This window comes from Oncorhynchus masou, chromosome 6 (assembly GCF_036934945.1).
Source record: "Oncorhynchus masou masou isolate Uvic2021 chromosome 6, UVic_Omas_1.1, whole genome shotgun sequence".
Classification (NCBI taxonomy): Eukaryota; Metazoa; Chordata; class Actinopteri; order Salmoniformes; family Salmonidae; genus Oncorhynchus; species Oncorhynchus masou.
The window spans coordinates 33,409,045-33,429,735 of record NC_088217.1 but is presented as its reverse complement, the minus strand read 5'-3'; the positions used below and the strand labels follow the sequence as shown (position 1 = coordinate 33,429,735).

General features: G+C 42.0%; 1 protein-coding gene across 1 annotated transcript in view; it reads left to right on the top strand.

Annotated features, from left to right (window-relative positions):
- Positions 1-2,263: 2,263 nt before the first annotated feature.
- The window catches only part of LOC135541935 (activin receptor type-1B-like), a 31,309-nt gene continuing 12,881 nt past the window's right edge, over positions 2,264-20,691 (top strand). The window contains exon 1 of the mRNA XM_064968442.1: positions 2,264-2,424. Within this exon, the coding sequence (XP_064824514.1) occupies positions 2,337-2,424 (88 nt within the window). The 5' untranslated portion in view covers positions 2,264-2,336. The remainder of the gene's footprint in view (positions 2,425-20,691) is intronic.

The window sequence follows — 20,691 nt, the reverse complement described above, 5'->3', positions numbered from 1 at the left end:
GTAAAAAGAACATGACAGACTTCACTTGGGCTACACTTTACCTCAAATCTGCCACCAGAAGGCGACTTTGTTTCTCTTTTTTCATTCCTCACGGCTTTACTCAAGACTGTCGAGGCAGTCTGACTGGAAATATTACAATCAAGGTAAAATGATCAAAGTACAATAAGTGAATGCAACTACAAGACGGCATCGATTTAAAGATCAGAGTGTAATACGCAAAACTAATGAGCTCTAGCTAAGCTAATCAAAATGGAAATGTATTTGACATGATTTATTGGTCACACTTACAAAAATTATACAACAAAAGAATACTAATGCAAAAAAAAGACATTGGTTCTTTGGATTATACTTCACCTTAATCCACATTTTGACCCCCCCAAAATAATGCATTTGTGTCCCACACTCCTATCCATCAGATAATGTGTCTTACAGTATGTCAGTGTATGGTTGAAGGCAGTGTTTCCTCTCTACACTTCTCTCTGTGTAAGCTATGTGTAGACCTGTCGGGGTATGGTTGTAAATATCTGTATGTGGGGGAGTCAGTGAACTTCAGAGAGATAATACCCCTTCAAAGCCTCCGCCTGTCTGGTCAGTCTGGCAACCTAGGGCGTGGTGGGGGTTGACTGGGGGCCAAGGGCAGAGTATTTTTTAGATTTAGGGGGATTAGGCATGGCCATAATGTACAGACCAATCCCCCTATAAAGGTAGAGGACACTAGATTATGGTCCGGAGCTAATTCAAAGGAGTTGGAATACAAATGGAATTAGGCTATAGTTCGTATAATATGCATGACTTTAATTTATGTAACCAAAGATATTACAAAGTTTATTTCGGGTAAATGTCTGCTCTTTTAGTTATTTGAATGCTGGACAAATGGAGAGTTACAGAGGAAAAAAGAGCTTCTATTTATTTATTTTTACGAGAGAGAGAGAGAGAGATCATGAGTGCTTCACTGGATTCGGTATCTAGATGGTAATCATGAGTAATTAAATCAACTCGTGTTGTATGCACACATCTCGTATTATCGGTTCGAGGAGAAATGTTGGGAGTATACATGTACTGTAGCAAGACAGAGTTGCATTGCTTTGAACACTACACTCCCACTGGTACACACTGTTTGAATCAATGTTGTTTTAATGTAATTTCAATTAAATTACGTTGAATCAACATGGAATAGATGTTGAATTAACATCTGTGCCCTGTGGGCTGTTCCTTATGACTGCATTAAATAATACTGGATACTTACTATGATGTGCAAAACAATTCTTGAATGTGTTCAGCCCAATGTGTGTGTGTTTGTGTGTGTGTGTGTGTGTGTGTGTGTGTGTGTGTGTGTGTGTGTGTGTGTGTGTGTGTGTGAGTGAGTGAGTGAGTGAGTGAGTGAGTGAGTGAGTGAGTGAGTGAGTGAGTGAGTGAGTGAGTGAGTGAGTGAGAGAGAGAGGGAGATACAATAAACTGGATCAAACTAGCTCCCTCTATATGTGACATACATGAGCAGGACCACACCCTCTTCTACTGTGGACAAATAAATCAATCCAAGGTGGAGCTGAGCGGAAAGACAGTATTAGGTAACTCTGATGCCTCTACAATGTAACACAATACAATGACAATGGAGGGATTACTGTACTGTGTCCAGCCTAAAGGCACATTTCGGTGTCTAGGAGGGAGGGACACGGCTCTCTCAAAAAGATGGAGTTGATTTCTGTGTCCTCCTTTTTAGATGTATGGTGTCAATTTCAATGCATGCACACAGTTTATGTTTCAGAAGTTCAGTAGCATGGTCTGGTAAAGTGGGGCAGTGGTATGGGTATTCTTATTGGGGCAGCTTTACTGGGGTGGTTTACTAGTGGTTAGAGCACTGGTCCAGTAACTGAAAGGTTGCCTGATTTAATCCCTGAGCTGACAAGGTAAAAATTCTACCCCTGAACAAGGCAGTTTTGTAAATAATAATTTGTTCTTAGCTGACTTGCCAAGTTACATTTTAAAAATATTACAGAGATCATGTTCTATGTGGGTGGTACATACGATGTTAAAGGCCTATTCAATATTTAAACCACCTGGGTATAAAATCACATTATCATATTACATTATTTGAATTTAAAGTTTATATTTTAAGCCTTGACCAGACGTTACATTGTGCTTTCTAATCTTATCTAGTTTATTTTATCGCCCTACTTCAAAATAACAGCTAGTTAGCCATTCCTCTCCTTTAAATTCTCCACACCCCTTTAAGGCGTCTGTCTGCTGGCTGGCTGGAGCTGTGTGTCCAATGATGTATATTTAAATCGTTGGTTGTGTCTCGCACTGCTGTCAATACCACACCACCCAATATATTAATGCAATGCAATGGGAATATAACGATCATGGCTAAGAAACAAGTATTGTTAACTCTTCTCGTCCTGGGCTTATTCAGAAGTTATGATGGTGAGTATAATGTTTTTTTTTACGCCTGTGTGTATTTATTTACTTGGTTTGTGCGACTGGGGCTGACATCGCTTGGCACAACAACATGGCGCGCGTAACGTTATTTGGTATCAAGCAAGCCGAGTTCGCAAATTGGACCTGATTTTTATTTTTATTTATTTTTTACTGGTAGTTCATTGTTTTAAATAGAGCAGAAATAAATTAATAGAAGCAGCTACATACCCTTCTTCACTGCGTTGTTTAAAGATACATCATAACTAGCAATCTACTTGAGAATATCACAACGCCAGCTAGGTCTCTGGCCAGCTAGTAGCTAATTGTCAGCTACGATCACGTTAGTAAGTTTTAACATCTCAGAGAGCACATTTTTTGGATTTGGTAATAACAGTCAAGGTTAACTATCTACCAAGGATCTTCCACCATTCCTTGACACCCAACAGAATAATCAAATAGCAGCAGGTTGAGTCATCCGATCAAAGTTAAATGAAGGCATTTGCTGTATTCTCAAAAGCTAATATGGAAATATTGGTTTTATTTATAATAAACGACCACATAATATTACATATCATATTATCAGCTTCAGGCTCAGATTCATACAGGTATGATATCCTTATTCCTAAATGTGAGTTTGTTTTTTCATCATTTTCAGTGAGAACATATTTGCTTATCTGCTTTTTAACAGTTTCTGATAGTGTGTAGACTATGCTCTGCACACACGATAACGAGTGGTATTTAAAGTGAAGCTCTCTAAGCTTTTGCTGAAACGACAACACAATGAGGGACTGAGGCTGACCTATTTAGCTTTCAAGAGCTGCTGTACATTGCAAAATGAGCCATTGTGTGGTGTTCTACCCATCAGCCTGAATACACTATGGCTTACACTGTAGCTATCATGATTGGATACAATATTTAATTTATAAATGAGAAGTTTAGGGACGTAGTCAGGGCAGTGTGTGTGTCAGAGATGGAGAGCGATGTTATGTGAATCTGACAGTCGAACCTTAGAGGTTGTCAGGGCCAGCAGCAGAACGTGAGAGAGTGGGTTCATGCACCTCGTTCAGTTGAAGTCTGGGTGCTTTTGTGTCAGAAATGAGGGCAGGGATGAAGTTAGGCAGAAAGAGGCGACCTCCATCTTGTAGGCTACCCAGGGGCAGGTCCACTGCTGCTACACCCCCACCCTCTGCATGAACATGCAGCCCCAGTGAACATGAACCTCATCTGATGGAGCAGATCAATGGAGGACTGATACAACTGTAATGCAGCAAGAAGCTGCCTTTTTCACTCACTCAAAGAACTGTTCAACAATGAGTAAACAGAACACCCCCCCCCCCAGCCTCAGTTCCTCCTCTCCCTGGCCTTTAGTGCTTTTCAAGGTCTATAAACAGTCTGTCCCTCCTGATAAACCCCCTAATTGTGCACTCATGTTTGAATAACATGGATGATATGGTTTGGCTCTACTGTGGTTGGGTGCTTGTCTTCAGCGTTGTCTTATCAAACACAGATTGCATGTATACAGTCCTTTTACATTTAATCTGGGCACAGCAAGGGGCTCTGTTGTATCCATGTTTTTATTTTTATTTTTTTTAAGCCCAAAAAGTTGGATAATGGTGATTTTCCAGCTTGTTATCTAATCTGCCAGACTGAATGGTGTTAAAAGCCTGAGTAAAAAAATCACAGTTTTTCTTTGCAACTGACTCATTGTGAAAGTTTGAGCCTGTTTCAACCTTTTAAGTCCTGTTTCTGTAGGCCTATTTGATTGCTGTTCTCCAGTGTTGTGACTTTAGGCAACTTTGAATGGGGTGGGGGCCACAAAAAATCTTAACTCATGAGGGGCCGCAGCTGCTCGCGGTCTGCCGTACCCACATCCGCCTTCTATCTGTTGAGTTTAGGAAGATTTGCGTTGACGAAAAAGGTGTGTGTTGAGTTTGAACTTAACTCATTATGACATTATACTGAAAAAAACTTGAACAATAAATAGTTTGCATAACTGTGACTGAAAATCTGGTAATTAACATGATTATGACAAAGTGACCTGAATGGCACAACACTACATTTGGTAGTTTTAATTATGACAGACAATTGAAATACCACAACATCGTAACCCAGTGACATCATAAACATCACAGCGTGCCTGTTAGGCTACATCACATAAGAATGCACAAGACAATGTTCAGTTTGCCTCTTTTCTCCTTCTCTCTACCCTTCTTCTTTCCCACTCCCCCACAGCCCTGTCACCAAACAATACCTGTACTGTGCTTGACTTCAGTAACACACCAAACACCTGCTTTTAACATCACTATGGCCCAAGGGTTGTTCCACCTCAAAAAGCACAAAAAATAGGATTTCGAAACCCACCATCTTAGATTGCTCAGAAATACTTTCTCTAGTTAGAAGCAGACAATATTAGTATTCCTGCAGCATTATTTTATTGAAATATAATTTAATCTCTGAGAAATTAAGCAAATTGCTTGCTCCCTCATTGGCCATTTTTAAAAAGTATGATTCATATAATATTCAATAAATACAGAACAAAACCTCTGATTTGGACCCCCCAAATATATAAAAATATATTAGTGACAGATTCATCCAAATAATTTTAAAAAATCGGAAAGATATGTTTCTATCAACTTGACTTGTTGTGGATTTAAAGGCTGTGTGTGATGACGTAGAGCACAAGTTCCCACAATAATAAAAAAATTAAAGTTTAATTGGTTTCCATTGCATTTTCAACTCTACACATGGTTTTGTCACAACCTGGTTAGTAAGTAAGACATGAAGATTCCAAAGAAATAGTAAAAAGCCACTCGCGAACCCCCGCACATCCCATTTCAATCCCAAACCAACAACGAGTATACAGTATCAAATAAAGTTTAAAAATAGAATCAATCACAAGGTAACACAAGAAATGTACATAACTATAACGAGGCTATATACAGGGGGTATCGGTGCCTAGTCAATGTGCAGGGGTACAGGTTAATTGAGGTAAAATGACTATGCATAGATAATAAACAGCGAGTAGCAGCAGTGTAAAAAAAAGGGGGAGATTCAATGTAAATAATCCGGTGGCCATTTGATTAGTTGTTCAGCAGTCTTATGACTTGGGAGTAGAAGCCTTTTGGTCCTAGACTTGGTGCTCTGGTACTGCTTGCCGTGCAGTCCATGACTTTGGTGACTGGAGTCGTTGATAATTATTGAGTAATTCCTCTGACACCACCTAGTATATGGTCCTGGATGTCAGGAAGCTTGGCCCCAGTGATGTACTGGCCGTACGCACTATCCTCTTTTTGAGGATCTGAGGACCCATGCTTAATCTTTTCAGTCTCCTGGGGGTGAAAATGTGTTGTCGTGCCCTCTTTACGATTTTCTTGGTGTGTTTGGACCATGATATTTTGTTGATGTGGACACCAAGGAACCCGCTCCACTACAGCTCTGTCGATGTTAATGGGGCCTGTTCGGCCCTCCTTTTCCTATAGTCCACAATCTGCTCCTTTGTCTTGTCACGTTGAGATAGAGGTTGTTGTCCTGTCACCACACTGCCAGGTCTCGGAATACCTCCCTATAGACTGTCTCATCGTTGTTGGTGATCAGGCCTACCACTGTTCTGTTGTCAGCAAACTTAATGATGGTGTTGGAATCGTGCTTGGCCACTAATCATGCACCCCTGAGGGGCCTCAGTGTTCAGGATCAGCATGGCAGATGTGTTGTTGCCTAGGCCTACCACCATGCCAAATCTTTTCAGTCTCCTGAGGGGGAAAAGGTTTTGTTGTGCCCTCTTCACGACTGTCTTGGTATGTTTGGACCATGGTAGTTTGCTGATGTGGACACCAAAGAACTTAACTCTCGACCCACTCCAATACAGCCATGTTAATGGGGGCCTGTTCAGCCTGTGTTTTCCTGTAGTCCACGAACATCTCCTTTCTCTGACTCACATTGAGGGAGAGGTTGTTGTCCTGGCACCACACACACCTCCCTATAGGCCGTTTCGTCGGTGATCAGGCCTACCACTGTTGTGTCGTCAGAACTTAATGAGGGTGTTGGAGTCGTGCTTGCCCACACAGTCGTGGGTGAACAGGGACTACAGGAGAGGACTAAGTATACACCCCTGAGGGACCTCAGTGTTAGGGATCAGCGTGGCAGACGTGTTGTTGCCTACTCTTACCACCTGGGGGCGGCCCATCAGGAAGTCCAGGATCCAGTTGCAGAGGGAGGTGTTTTGTCCCAGAGTCCTTAGCTTAGTGATGAGCTTCGTGGGCACTATGGTGTTGAACGCTGAGCTGTAGTCAATGAACAGCATTCTCACATAGGTGTTTCTTTTGTCCAGGTGAGAAAGGGCAGTGTGGAGTGTGATTGAGATTGCGTCATCTGTTGGGGCGGTATGCGAATTGGAGTGGGTCTAGGGTGTCCGGGAGGATGCTGTTGATATGAGCCATGACCAGCCTTTCAAAGCACTTCATGGCTACCGACGTGAGTGCCACAGGGCATAATAATTTAGGCAGGTTACCTTCACTTCCTTGGGCACAGGGACTATTGTGGTCTGTTTGAAACATGTAGGTATACAGACTAGGTCAGCGAGAGATTGAAAATGTCAAGTGAAGACACTTGCCAGTAGGTTTGCGCATGCTTTGAGTACACATCCTGGTAATCAGTCTGGCCCAGCGGCTTTGTGAATGTTGACCTGTTTAAAGCTTTTGTTCACATTGGCTACCGAGAGCATTATCACTCAGTCATCCAGAACAGCTGGTGCTCTCATGCGTGTTTCAGTGTTGCTTGCCTCGAAGCGAGCATAAAAGGCATTTAGCTTGTCTGGTAGGCTCGTGTCAATGGGCAGCTCGCGTCTGAATTTCCCTTTTGTAATCCGTAGTAGTTTTCAGGCCCTGCCACATCCGGCTCTGACGCTCGTCTGTGTAGTAGGATTCAGTCTTAATCCTGTATTGACGCTTTGCTTGTTTGATGGTTCGCCTGAGGGCATAGGGGGATTTCTTATAAGCATCTGGATAAGTGTTCCGCTCCTTGACAGCAGCAGCTCCAGACTTTAGCTCGATGTGGATTTTGCTTGTAATCCATGGCTTCTGGTCGGGATATGTACGTACAGTCACTGTGGAGAAGACGTCGTTGATGCATTTACTGATGAAGCCGATGACTGAGGTGGTATACTCCATTCTAAAGACTGACATCTAGTGGAAGCCTTAGGAAGTGCAATATGACCCCATTTACACTGTATATTGGAATGACAAAGAATTGAAAAACGACAAACCTCAGATGTCCCACTTCCTGGTTGGATTTTTCTCAGGTTTTTACCTGCCATATGAGTTCTGTTATACTCACAGACATCATTCAAACAGTTTTAGAAACTTCAGTGTGTTTCCTATCCAATACTACTAATAATATGCATATATTTGCATCTGGGACAGAGTAGCAGGCAGTTTACTCTGGGCACCTTATTCATCCACGCTACTCAATTCATCCACGCTACCCTGTCACCAAGAATTTAAAGGAAAACGTTTCTTCCAGTCCACGGTGAGTAATCGCTGTTCTCATGGCCAGAAGTTATTTTGGGTCATAAGAGTCGATAGCAGCAACATTATGTACATAATAAGTTACACAAAAAACTAACATAATTGCACAATTGGTTGAGAGAAAGTAAAAAAATTCAGCCATGTTCTTTGGCGCCATCAACCGTTCTCTGTCGTGGAGGATGTTGGCTTTCGTCGACTGTTTGAGCACCGGTACACACTACCAAGTCGGTGCTATTTTTCACGTTTCCCTACCAGAGTTACACAGTATTGTTGAATCACATCCATGAGCTTCTTGCTATAGGTGTCGCTGCTATTAGCTTCACGACTGACATTTGGGCCAGCGACGTCAGCCCCATGAGCATGCTGAGTGTGACAGCACAGTGGTTCGACAAAGATTTTGTACTGAGGAAAGCTGTATTGCATGCTCAAGAATGTGCTGGTTCTCATACCACTGCTGCCATTTTCAATTGCATTTGAGAACATGTTTTGAACTTGGAAACATGAACACACTCCTTATTCGAACTGCGTCTGCAGAAGACGTGATACCCTCTGCCATGGCATTGAAACGTGTGCTCAACAAAACTGCTGACACAGACCGTGGGGTTAACTTACAAAAGTACTCGAGGCTGTGAACTAGCGATTTGGTGGCATTCTCTCTAACCCTCTACTGTGTCGCCACCATGCTCAATGCTAGGTACAAGGGCCGCTACTTCGATGCAGACAAGAAAGAGGGTTTACGTGAAATGTTACATACGCAGCTGGACAAGATAGAAACGGACACAATGACAGTGCGCACCAAGGAACAGGGGCCACGGACAGACAGCTGAAACTTCACTGCTTGACATGTATGATGAAATCCTTGTTGAGATTGAAAAGACTGAACAAATGAACAATGAAACAGCAAGTAAGTGAAAGAAATGGGTTTTGGTGTTTTACTGGTAATAGGGACATAACTTTTTTTGTGTGTGTAACCTTTATTCAACCAGGAAAGTCAGTTAAGAAAAAATTCTTATTTACAATGACGGCCTACTCCGGCCAAACACGGACGATGCTGGGCCAATTGTGCACCGCCCTATGGGACTCTCAATCACTGCCGGAAGTGATACAACCTGGATTCAAACCAGGGACTGTCGTGACGCCTCTTGCACTGAGATGCAGTGCCTTAGACCGCTGTGTGTGTGTGAGAACTATCGTATTGACCAAAAATGTCATATCGGTGCATCCCTAGTTTAAAGGTCTTGCTCACATCGGCTATGGAGAGCGTGATCACATAGTCGTCTGGAACAGCTGGTGTTCTCATGCAGTGTTTCTTGCCTCAAAGCGAGCATAAAAGGCATTTAGCTTGTCTGGTAGGCTCCCGTCACTGGGCAGCTCATGGCTGGGTTTCCCTTTGTAGTCCATAAGTTTTCAATCCTGCCACATCCGATGAGTGTCAAGAGCCGGTGTAGTAGGATTTAATCTTAGTCCTGTATTGATGCTTTGTCTGTTTGATGGTTCGTCTGAGGGCATAGCGGGATTTCTTATAAGCGTCCGGATTAGTGTCCCGCTCCTTGAAAGCGGCAGCTCTAGCCTTTAGATTCGGTGCGGATGTTCGCTGTAATCCATGGCTTCTGGTTGGGAAATGGGAGGACGTCGTTGATGCACTTATTGATGAAGCCGGTGACATAGGTGGTATACTCCTCAATGCCATTGGATGAATCCAGGAACATATTCAAGTCTGTGCTAGCAAAACAGTCCTGTAGTATAGAATCCGCGTCATCTGACCACTTCTGTATTGAGCGAGTCAATGGTACTTCATGCTTTAGTTTTTGCTTGTAAGCAGGAATCAGGAGAATAAAATTATGGTCAGATTTACCAAATGGAGGGTGAGGGAGAGCTTTGTATGCATTTCTGTGTGTGGCGTAAAGGTGGTCTAGAGGTTTTTTCCTCTGGTTGCACATGTGACATGCTGGTAGAAAGTAGGTAAAACGGATTTAAGTTTGCCTGCATTAAAATCCCTGGCCAAATGCTTCTGGATGAGCATTTTCTTGTTTGCTTATGGCCTTATACAGCTCATTGAGTGCGGCCTTAGTGCCCGCATCGGTTTGTGGTGGTAAATAGATGGCTATGAATAATATAGATAGTGTGGTCTACAGCTCTGAGCAATACTGAGAAGAGCAATACCTCGAGATTTCTTTAATAGTAAACATCGCACACCAGCAGGTATAGAGACGCCCCTCGTCTTACCAGACGTAGCTGCTCTGTCCTGCCGGAAAAAACAGAGGAACCAGCCAGCTCTATATAATCCGTGTCGTCGTTCAGCCAAGTCTCGGTGAAACATAAGATATTACAGTTTTTAATGTCCCGTTGGTAGGATATTCTTAATCGTAGATCATCCAGTTTGTTTTCCAATGATTGCACGTTGGCCAATAATACTGAGTGTAGTGGTGGTTTACTCACTCCCAACAAATTCTCGCTAGGCACCCAGACCTCCGCCCCCGTATATATTTTCTTAATTCGAATGACTGGGATGAGGGCCTGGTCTCCGGGAAGCAGTATATCCTTCGCGTTGGACTCATTTTAAAGAAAAATCTTATTCCAGTTTGAGGTGAGTAATCGCTGTTCTGATGTCCAGCTTTTCGGTCATAAGAGAAGGTAGCAGCAACATTGTGTACAAAATGAGTTACAACTTCTTTTTTAACTAACAAAATAGCAAAGTTGGTTTGGAGCCAGTAAAATGGCAGCCATCCCCTCCGGTGCTAGTTTTCTATGTTGAACAATTAGAATGGTGAGTGGTGTCTCAGAGTATCGTTTTTTCATCCTATGTTATGCATTCTCAGTGAATTGTGTGTGGGTTTTTTTGGGGGGGGGGGTTCCTCATCAGATTAGTGATTGAAGTTGTTAGATTTATGTCCCATTCTACATCTTGATATTACCAGGTTCTGACTGTAAATTGGTTCACCCAAATTACAAAATCAAATATTGGTTTCCTTACCCTGTAAGAAATCTATGGATAAGGTATGACAGCAACCCATGCTTTGGTTTTGTTTACCTGACCAGTGTTTCAAATGCTAACTTATTTTTGGCACAAATACAATGCACCTCTATGGTACCTACAGTTGAATTCGAAAGTTTACATATACTTAGGTTGGAGTCATTAAAGGCTAATTGACATAATTTGATTCAATTGGAGGTGTACCTGTGGATGTATTTCAAGGCCTACCTTCACTCAGTGCCTCTTTGCTTGACATCATGGGAAAATCAAAACAAATCAGCCAAAAAAATTATAGACCTCAACAAGTCTGGTTCTTCTTTGGGAACAATTTCCAAACGCCATAATAACCATTGTTATGTTTGGAAGAAAAAGGGGGAGGCTTGCAAGCCAAAGAACACCATCCCAACTGTGAAGCACAGGGGTGGCAGCATCATGTTGTGAGGGTGCTTTGCAGCAGGAGGGATTGGTGCACTTCACAAAAAAGATGATATCATGTATTCAGGAAAATAATGTGGATATATTGAAATAACATCTCAAGACATCAGTCAGGAAGTTAAAGCTTGGTTGCAAATGGGTATTCCAAATGGACAATAACCCCAAGCATACTTCCAAAGTTGTGGCAAAATGGCTTAAGGACAACAAAGTCAAGGTATTGGAGTGGCCATCACCAAGCCATGACCTCAATCCCATAGAAAATGTGTGGGTAGAACTGAAAGTGTGTGCAAGCAAGGAGGCCAACAAACCTGACTGGGTTGCAGCAGCTCTGTCAGGAGGAATGGGCCAAAATTCACCCAACTTATTGTGGGAAGCTTGTGGAAGGCTACCCAAAATGTTTGAACCAAGTTCAACAATTTAAAGGCAATATTTAAATACTATTTGAGTGTATGTAAACATCTGACCGATTGGGGGTGTGATGAAATAAATAAATAAAAGCTGAAATAAATAATTCTCTCTCCTATTATTTTGACATTTCAAATTCTTAAAATATTGTGGTGATCCTAAGAAAGGGAATTTTTACTAGGATTAAATGTCAAGAATTGTGAAAACTGAGTTGAAATGTATTTGGCTAAGGCGTATGTAAACTTCCGGCTTCAACTGTATATTAGCATTTTCACGCTTCATGTTCAAATCATTCTGAAGTATTAAAACCTTTTGTGAAACTCAATTATGTTACTCAAGATGATTTGGATCACCCCCCCCCCCCCCCACATAGATGTGAATAGTCCCTATACTCTCACAGCCTAGTAGCTGCAACTGACAGACCCAAACAGGCATATGTATGTTAATATCTATACCATTATATCTATAATATCTATACCACACCGAATAAAAGTCCCCAAATGACTTTGCCTAACCACTCAAGCCTAGGGGAAACTCTAAACCACAGCTGTACCTTGTATCAAGGTTGAGGGGTGAGAAGGTTCCTTCACTTCAGGGCTCTTTTGAAAATATGAAAAATCCCTGGCCTTTACAACTCGGCATGTACATCCTTGTTGATAAAGAGCATCAGAGTAAACAAGCTTAAAGACAAACGGGGAATTGTTTGTGAAACGGTATGATTGAGATGTTTAAAGAAGAGGTTACAGGGAGAGTGACCAGCTCTCGTTCCCTGGGTTTGTGATACGTGGAAATGGAGAAGTATTTTAGACTGAGGATGAGCTGGACTGTGTAGTAAGATTAAGCGCAGTTCATGGGATCTACAAAACAGGCATGTAATTACATTGAGGGGCTAATGCTGAAAGCATTTTACAAATGCATATCTTTTACCAAATGAGTCATTTAGTAAGTTAAGAGGTCTGTTTTCCCCTATTATCTCATTTCTATCAATTGCATTATCTACTCTTCTGTAGTTGCTCATTGATTTTCAATGGGTTTTTTTTCTCCGTCTCAAATTGACACGCTGCATCCTGTCTCCAAGGACTCCTGTGTCAAGGCTCTGAGTATCTGAGGCCAGTCTCCCATGGGCACTATAACCAGGGGGGAAAATCAAATCAAGTACTCACAAGTTTGGGCTGCCTGCCTATTATGTATCTGGTTTTACTATCTGTTTAAAATAAATGGGGACTCTTTTGAACAGACCTCGCTCTGGCCTTGATTGATCAAAGTATGTTGACATGGAAACATATTTTGTTCCAGCATAACCTACATGTTCTTCTCACCGATCAAATTATCATGTTTTCTGATGCTGGAGTTTCTCAGGCTTGCAGTTTTCCCTCTTGCTTCCCAATCATTCTTCAAACAAACACTGACCGAACATGGCAAATGGCCATTCCATCACATGACTGTTAACATGCCTCCCCACGGACGAAGTACCATGCGAGGAACACACTGCCTGCTTATCTGAGATCACTGAACCTATGTTTAGAAAGCCAACTAGAATCAGAAGACTGAGAACACAGACACAATAACAGGAGCATGTGCACAATCGTGCGTGCACACACACACACACACTTCCTCTGTATCGATTTGAGTGGGATAGTCGGGGAGGATAGGGTGAGGAGAGTGTTTTCTGCGTGGTGGCGTCTGGGTGTCTTCATCAGGTGCTGCGCCTGGCCTGGTGCTCTTTCCTCCCTCCTCGTCTAGAGTATCAGCACTTAACTACACTACCTACAGCAAGTCATAATCCCCTTTCATTTCTCACTACTTTAGCTATTCATGTTTTTGAAGCCTTACATTTTCAGGGTTCTGGTTACACTTTCAATTAGGCTTCTATCAACATTAAGCTTATTCAGCTTTTTGGGGTCTCAACTTATTGTTGCAAGTTTAGAATAGTAGAATACACAAGGTGCATTTTTTTTTAAATGGGGTCGTGCATCAGCAGTTTTTCTCAATTAGCCCATGTCAAAAATGTTGGGAGTTAGTTTAGCAGCCTGCTAACTCCCAAACTATCTAAACTTGTTATAATTGTCGAATTCCTGGCCGGGAGGGGGGGGGCAAACGTTTCTCTCCACCCTATGGCAAAATGTGTAGAATTGCAGGAAATTAGCTGTAAAACAGCTTATTATCCTCTCCACCCCATGGCAAAATGTGTAAAATTGCAGTAAACTTTCTTTTAAACTGCAACAGTTTATCTACAGCCATTGCAAAATGTGTAGAATTACACAAAATTAACTCTTAAAACATGGGGGGAGTCACAAAAGTTTCTCACTGTGCAACTGCAGTCCCTCTATGCACAAGGACTAACTTTTTAACTATTTTGTTGTGTGACAAAACTGCACATAGTGGCCTTTTGTCTCCAGCACAAAGTGCACCTGTGTAATGGTCATGCTGTTTAATCAGCTTATTGATATGCCACACCTGTCAGGTGGATACTCACTAACAGGTTTGTAAACAAAATTTGAGAGAGATAATAAGATATTTTATTTCAGTTCATAAGCCAAAATCTGAAAAGCGGTTCCTTCATTCATTTATTCCATAGGGTATTTTTAGATTAATTTAAAATAAGGTCTGTGTTTCGTGTAGGCTTTCACCACCTTGCCAATCTTATAACTGTCGATATCCATAGGACAAGGTAACTCTGATTAATATTGGCTAAATATAAGCGAAGATTAAAAAAAAATTGTAGAGTGGGTTTATGAAAATATTTTGACAAACATTACCTTATCCTAGTGAGCTTTACACGGGTATCAAAACACCGAGGCGGTTTAAACACGAAACACAGACCTTATCTGAAGTAGATCAAGACATTCTCTATGGAAGACATGAACGGTAAAATAACGAAGGAAGCCCTTTCAAGTTCAGCCGCAAGTTATTACAGGAATTATAACGCGTTGACCATTTCTCTCTAAACCATATACCTTTGACTATTACGAGCCTGCTGCTGCCTACCACCCTTCAGACTGCTCTATCAAATCATAGACTTAACTATAATAAACACACAGAAATACGAGGCTTAGGTCAAACTATCACCTCGAAAACAAAACGTTTATTCCGTTCCGTATTTTATCTAACGGGTGGCATCCATGAGTCTAAATATTCTTGTTACGTTGCACAACCTTCAATGTTATGTCATAATTCTGGCAAATTCGTTCGCAAAGAGGCAGGCGGCCCAAACTGTTGCATATACCCTGACTGCGTGCAATGAACGCAAGAAAAGTGACAATTTCACCTGGTTAATATTGCCTGCTAACCTGGATTTCTTTTAGCTAAATATGCAGGTTTAAAAAATATATACTTGTGTATTGATTTTAAGAAAGGCATTGATGTTTATGGTTGAGTACACATTGGAGCAACGACAGTCGATTGATTGTTTTTTTTATAGATGTAATGCTCGCGAGCAACTTAATTAACTTGGCTTTCGCGTAACAGGCAGGATCCTCGTGAGGCAGGTGGTTAGAGCGTTGGACTCGTTAACTGTAAGGTTGCAAGATTGGATCCCCCGAGCTGACAAGGTAAAAATCTGTCGTTCTGCCTCAATCCTAGGCCGTCATTGAAAATAAGAATGTGTTCTTAACTGATTTGCCTAGTTAGATAAAGGTGTAAAAAATAAAATAATAATAATCTGCAAAATCGGCGCCCAAAAAATATAGATTTCCGATTGTTATGAAATCTTGAAATCGGCCCTAATTAATTGGCCATTCCGATTAATCAGTTGACCTCTAGTCTGAATACTTGAGATTTAGAGGGGGGGACAATTTTAATATATTTTCGAATAGGGCTGTAACACAACAAAGTCGAGTGGTCTGAATACTTTCCAAAATATGCCTTTTAATTTTGAGAAATTATAGGATCTTCGCTTTCATTTGACATCCAATTTGACATGCTCCTATGAACTTCACTTGTTCATACTCATGGATCCTTTCACACCGTGTTAGCCTCGGTGCCCCAATACATTTCAATTATTCAAAATGTTACTTAGGCAGTCACCGTCTAGACGTGAGTTTAATGACAGCCACAACCCCGTCCTCTGTACAAACTACTATTACAACCCCATCCCCTTCTTCCCATAAACCCACCAAAGCCTACCCCCCAAATAACAGTAATTGCTGCTGGGGATTAAAAAAACCATTGAATGCTACTGTGCCACCCCTCAAACGCCTCCCCCTTCTCTGCCCTTAATTCCCCCTACCATCTCCTCAAGGTTGGGGCTAATCCCAAACCTCCACAACTGACAGCAATCTCCTTGAAATGTAGGAGCTCCCCCTTTTAAGTACTGCCCCACCCCCACTACTACATCCTGGGTTCACTCCCCTACCCCCAATGATCTCAATTCCATGTAATTGCCAGACAAAGGACCAGTATGATGTCACAAGATGAAGGATTATGAAATTGTATGGGCAAAGTCCATTTTTGACTAAAGTAACACTGTCAGTAGAGCACCACTAACTACTATTTAAAAGCAAGCTGTCAGCATTAAACAAATAGACCTTTTGTCTTTTGAACTTCACTTCCCCCATGTGTTTACCATTTTTATAGAGCCTGTGGGTTCAGAGTATCATATGACCAAGGTGTCTTTGAACTTTCTGTTGATGTCTGCAAGTGCAAGAATTTGTAAAATTGCTTGTCATTCAAAATAGAGCCCGACCATAACTAATGGAATTACAGTTAATGAAAATGTATGCTTAATCCAGTATAAACTCATTTATATAATTTATTACTCGAGACTAAATCTACAGCACAACGGCAGAGTCATGTCTTAAATATAAAATTAACAATGACCCTGTAATCGTTGCCTTCTGGGAATGTTATAAAGTCCAAAAGTCATGGGCGGAGTTAGAAAGTTGTCTGGTGCTTTATCTAAAAGTTTCTTTATTGTATAAATGTTGAACATGCGTGGGCAACGGAGAGAAACAATATGGTGCCGTTTGAGACCATGTGGCTGAGAATGATGCTGATGTGAGGTGGTCGGTCTGGGCAGGGGTGATGTTGTGGATGTATGTTTGTATGCATCTGTTTTTTTTTTTATTGTACAAAATATAATCTTATCAAATCAAATGGAGCCCAACCGATTTATTATCTGCTGATATTATCCTTTTAGGATATACTTTATCAGTGTTTAGGTTAATCCACTGAAAAGGACCGATATAAAATGTGAAGAAAACGCTCAAAAAAGCTGTTCTTTATAGAATTAGACATTTTTTATTGTTCAATTTCATTATTATGTCTTGAAGAGGGAGCTGGCACTCTTTACATGGCTATACACCTATCTTGCCGTGGCGCGCTACAGCAAGACTGGACACCCAATGTAACTACACCAGTCAGAGAGGAGAGTGAACTAAGTAAATATAAGCTTGCCAGCTCAATAAAGTGCTAAAAATGTGTACTGACCGTATACTGTTGCGTGAAGTGTCATAGTAGGGTGAAAAGCAATTGCCATGCTAAGAAACCTCAACCTGCAAAATCTGGTTTGTTTATATGTGCTCATTGCGAAAAATGTTTTCATACACTGAAAAAGCACAGAAGGTTACAAAGTAGCGCTTCATTGCTGCATTTTGATGTGTGGGTTGAAATTTCTCAGGCCAGAGACTGATCCAAATTCACGTTTTGGCATCCCCATATCCATGACGAGTGCTAGCCAGCTAGCTAGTTGTGTAGAGGTACTTGATGCCGTTCACTCAGGCAATGCTTGAAGGCGAGAGGCTGTGTTGTGCCAGCAGCAAATTTTGTGATTTAGATTTTTTTTTTTTTTTCAAGTGACAACTACCATAAATCAGTGGCTGCAACCCTGCAATTGATGAAAACATAGCTAAGTACATGTATGTTGATGTCCAGCTGGCTAGCATGAGGCAGCTCATTCTTCAGAGCCTAGGTAAATGTTTTGCTGGAATCTCCTAACCTTTTTAGGGCACAAATGCAAATCTTGCCTAATCAATTAGATATATTATATCTAGCAATCTATCTGTATTTAGTATTTTGCCTACTGTATTTAATTATCCACTTCCATAAATCATGTTTCATTAATACTGTGTACATGTATTATTTATCCAATTTTGGAATACACTGAATGACAATAAGCAAATCGCAATGCCCTCATTTTGTAAAAACTACAAGTTAATAATAATGCAAAATAGTTGTACTTTTTTTACCCCTTTTCTCCCCAATTTCATGATTTCCAATTGGTAGTTACGGTCTTGTCCCATTGCTGCAGCTCCCGTACGGTCTCTGGAGATTCAAAGGTCTAGAGTCATGCATCCTTCGAAACACGACACCGCCAAGAACACAAGCAATTTGTGGGCTCACCTGAAACTGAGACACAACGATGCCTACGAAGAGGCACAGGGACAAATGCACAGAGAATAACTTCTTCCCCAGCAACACTGCAGCTCACAGAAAATAGGGGGGGGCCTTCAGATCCTAGGGGAAAAAACATGACAAAAAGGTGAAGGAGATGATAGCCATAGACGTCCAATCATTCAACGTGGTTGAAGGTGTTTGATTTCGGGGGCTGCTGACTGAAGCAGAACCCAGATGCACTCTAAAGTCAAAAATATTTTATCATACAGAAAAGCTGATTCAAGTACATAGCAAGGTAGTGGAGAAGATTAAAACAAGTTCTGTCCATTTGAAAATGATGGCAACAGTATGGCATTCACTACAGATTGCTGGTTGGAGTCCACAGAAGCTCTGAGTTTAACTGTTCACTGAAACAGAGTCCAGGTAGTCCTTAATGTCAAAGCCATGACCAGATCCCACACAGGAGAATACATCGGCAACCTCTTCCTTTAGATGTTACAGGTGTGGGCTATTGACGGTGAGCCTGTGCTACTGGGGCTACACGACAGTGGTGCAAACATGGTAAAGGGATGCGGCTAGTGGAGATGCCAGACCTCAGTTGAAGTGCACACACACTGCAACTTGTTGTGCATGATGTCCTGGAGTCAGAGGGTTGTAGGTTGTCACCTACTTCGGACACGCCACCCCAGCCAAGCAGAGACTCGAAGGCATTTAAGAGGAGTATGGTCTACCAGACCACACAATTCTGCAGGTGTGATCTACTGGAAGGAACTCCCCTTTGCACATGCTCCAACGCATGCAGGAGCAAAAGAACCATAGCAGCCTACTCTTAGGACTACAGTCATTTTGCATTCTGCAGCGATACGCCATCCCATCTTGTTTGCGCTTAGTGAGACTGTAATTTGTTTTTCAACAGGACACTGACCCAACACACCTCCAGGCTGTGTAAGGGCTATTTGATCAAGAAGGCGTGTGATGGAGTGCTGCAACAGATGACCTGGCCTCCACAATCACCTGACCTCAATCCTATTGAGATGGTTTGGGATGAGTTGTACTACAGAGTGAAGGAAAAGCAGCCAACAAGTTCTCAGCATATGTGGAAAGTCCTTCAAGACTATTGGAAAGCATTCCAGGTGAAGCTGGTTGACAGAATGCTAAGAGTGTGCAAAGCTGTCATCATATTAAAGATGGTGTTGCAGTGGGGATATCTTTTTGATTGTCTCCTCCCGTCCCTTGTGTATATATTGTTTTTCTTCACCTAAACTGGGACATGCTTAACACCCAGGCCGTCCTACAATCTAAGCGAGATGCCCTCAATCTAACACAATCATGAAGGAACCTACCAGGTACAACCCTAAATCTGTAACCATGGGCACCCTCTTACATATCATCCTGACCAATCTGCCCTATAAATACACCTCTGCTGTCTTCAATCAGGATCTCAGTGATCATTGCCTGCGTGTGTCCTGGGTCCGCAGTCAAACGACCACCCCTCATCACTGTCAAACGCTCCCTAAAACACTTCAGCGAGCAGGCCTTTCTAATTGACCTGGCCCGGGTATCCTGGAAGGATATTGACCTCATCCCGTCAGTAGAGGATGCCTGGTTTCTCTTCAATAGCGCTTTCCTCCATCTTAAGTAAGCATGCCCCAATCAAAAAAATGTACAACTAAGAACAGATCTAGCCCTTTTTTCACCCCAGACTTGACTGCCCTTGACCAGCACAAAAACATTCTCCTTCACCCAAATCAAGACAGCTGATGTTCTGGAAAAAACTGCCAAATCTGGATCCCTACAAATCAGCTGGGCTAGACATTGTGGACCCTCTCTTCCTAAAATTATCTGCCGCAATTGTTGCAACCTGTATTACTAGCCTATTCAACCTCTTTTGTATCGTCTGAGATTCCCAAAGATTGGAAATCTTCCGTGGTCATCCTCCTCTTCAAAGGGGGAGACACTATAGACCCGAACTGTTATAAACCTATATCCATCCTGCCCTGCCTTTCTAAAATCTTCGAAAGCCAAGTTAATAAACAGATCACCGACCATTTCGAATCCCACCGTACCTTCTGCACTATGCAATCTGGTTTCCGAGCAGGTCATGGGTACACCTCAACCACGCTCAAGGTCCTAAACGATATCATCACCGCCATTGATAAAAGAGCAGCCGCCTTCATCGACCTGGCCAAGGCTTTCGACTCTGTCAATCACCACATTCTTATTGGCAGACTCAATAGCCTTGGCTTCTCAAATGACTGCCTCGCCTGGTTCACTAACTACTTCTCAGATAGAGTTCAGTGTGTCAAATTGGAGGGCATGTTGTCCGGACCTCTGGCAGTCTCTATGGGTGTGCCACAGGCTTCTATTCTCGGGCCGACTCTCTTCTCTGTATATATATCAATGATGTCGCTCATGCTGCAGGTGATTCTCAGATCCACCTCTACACAGACGACACCATTCTGTATACTTCTGGCCCTTTGGACACTGTGCTAACAAACCTCCAAACGAGCTTCAACGCCATACAGCACTCCTTCCGTGGCCTCCCAACTGCTTTTAAATGCTAATAAAACTAAGTGCATGCTGCTCGTACCCTCCCGCCCAACT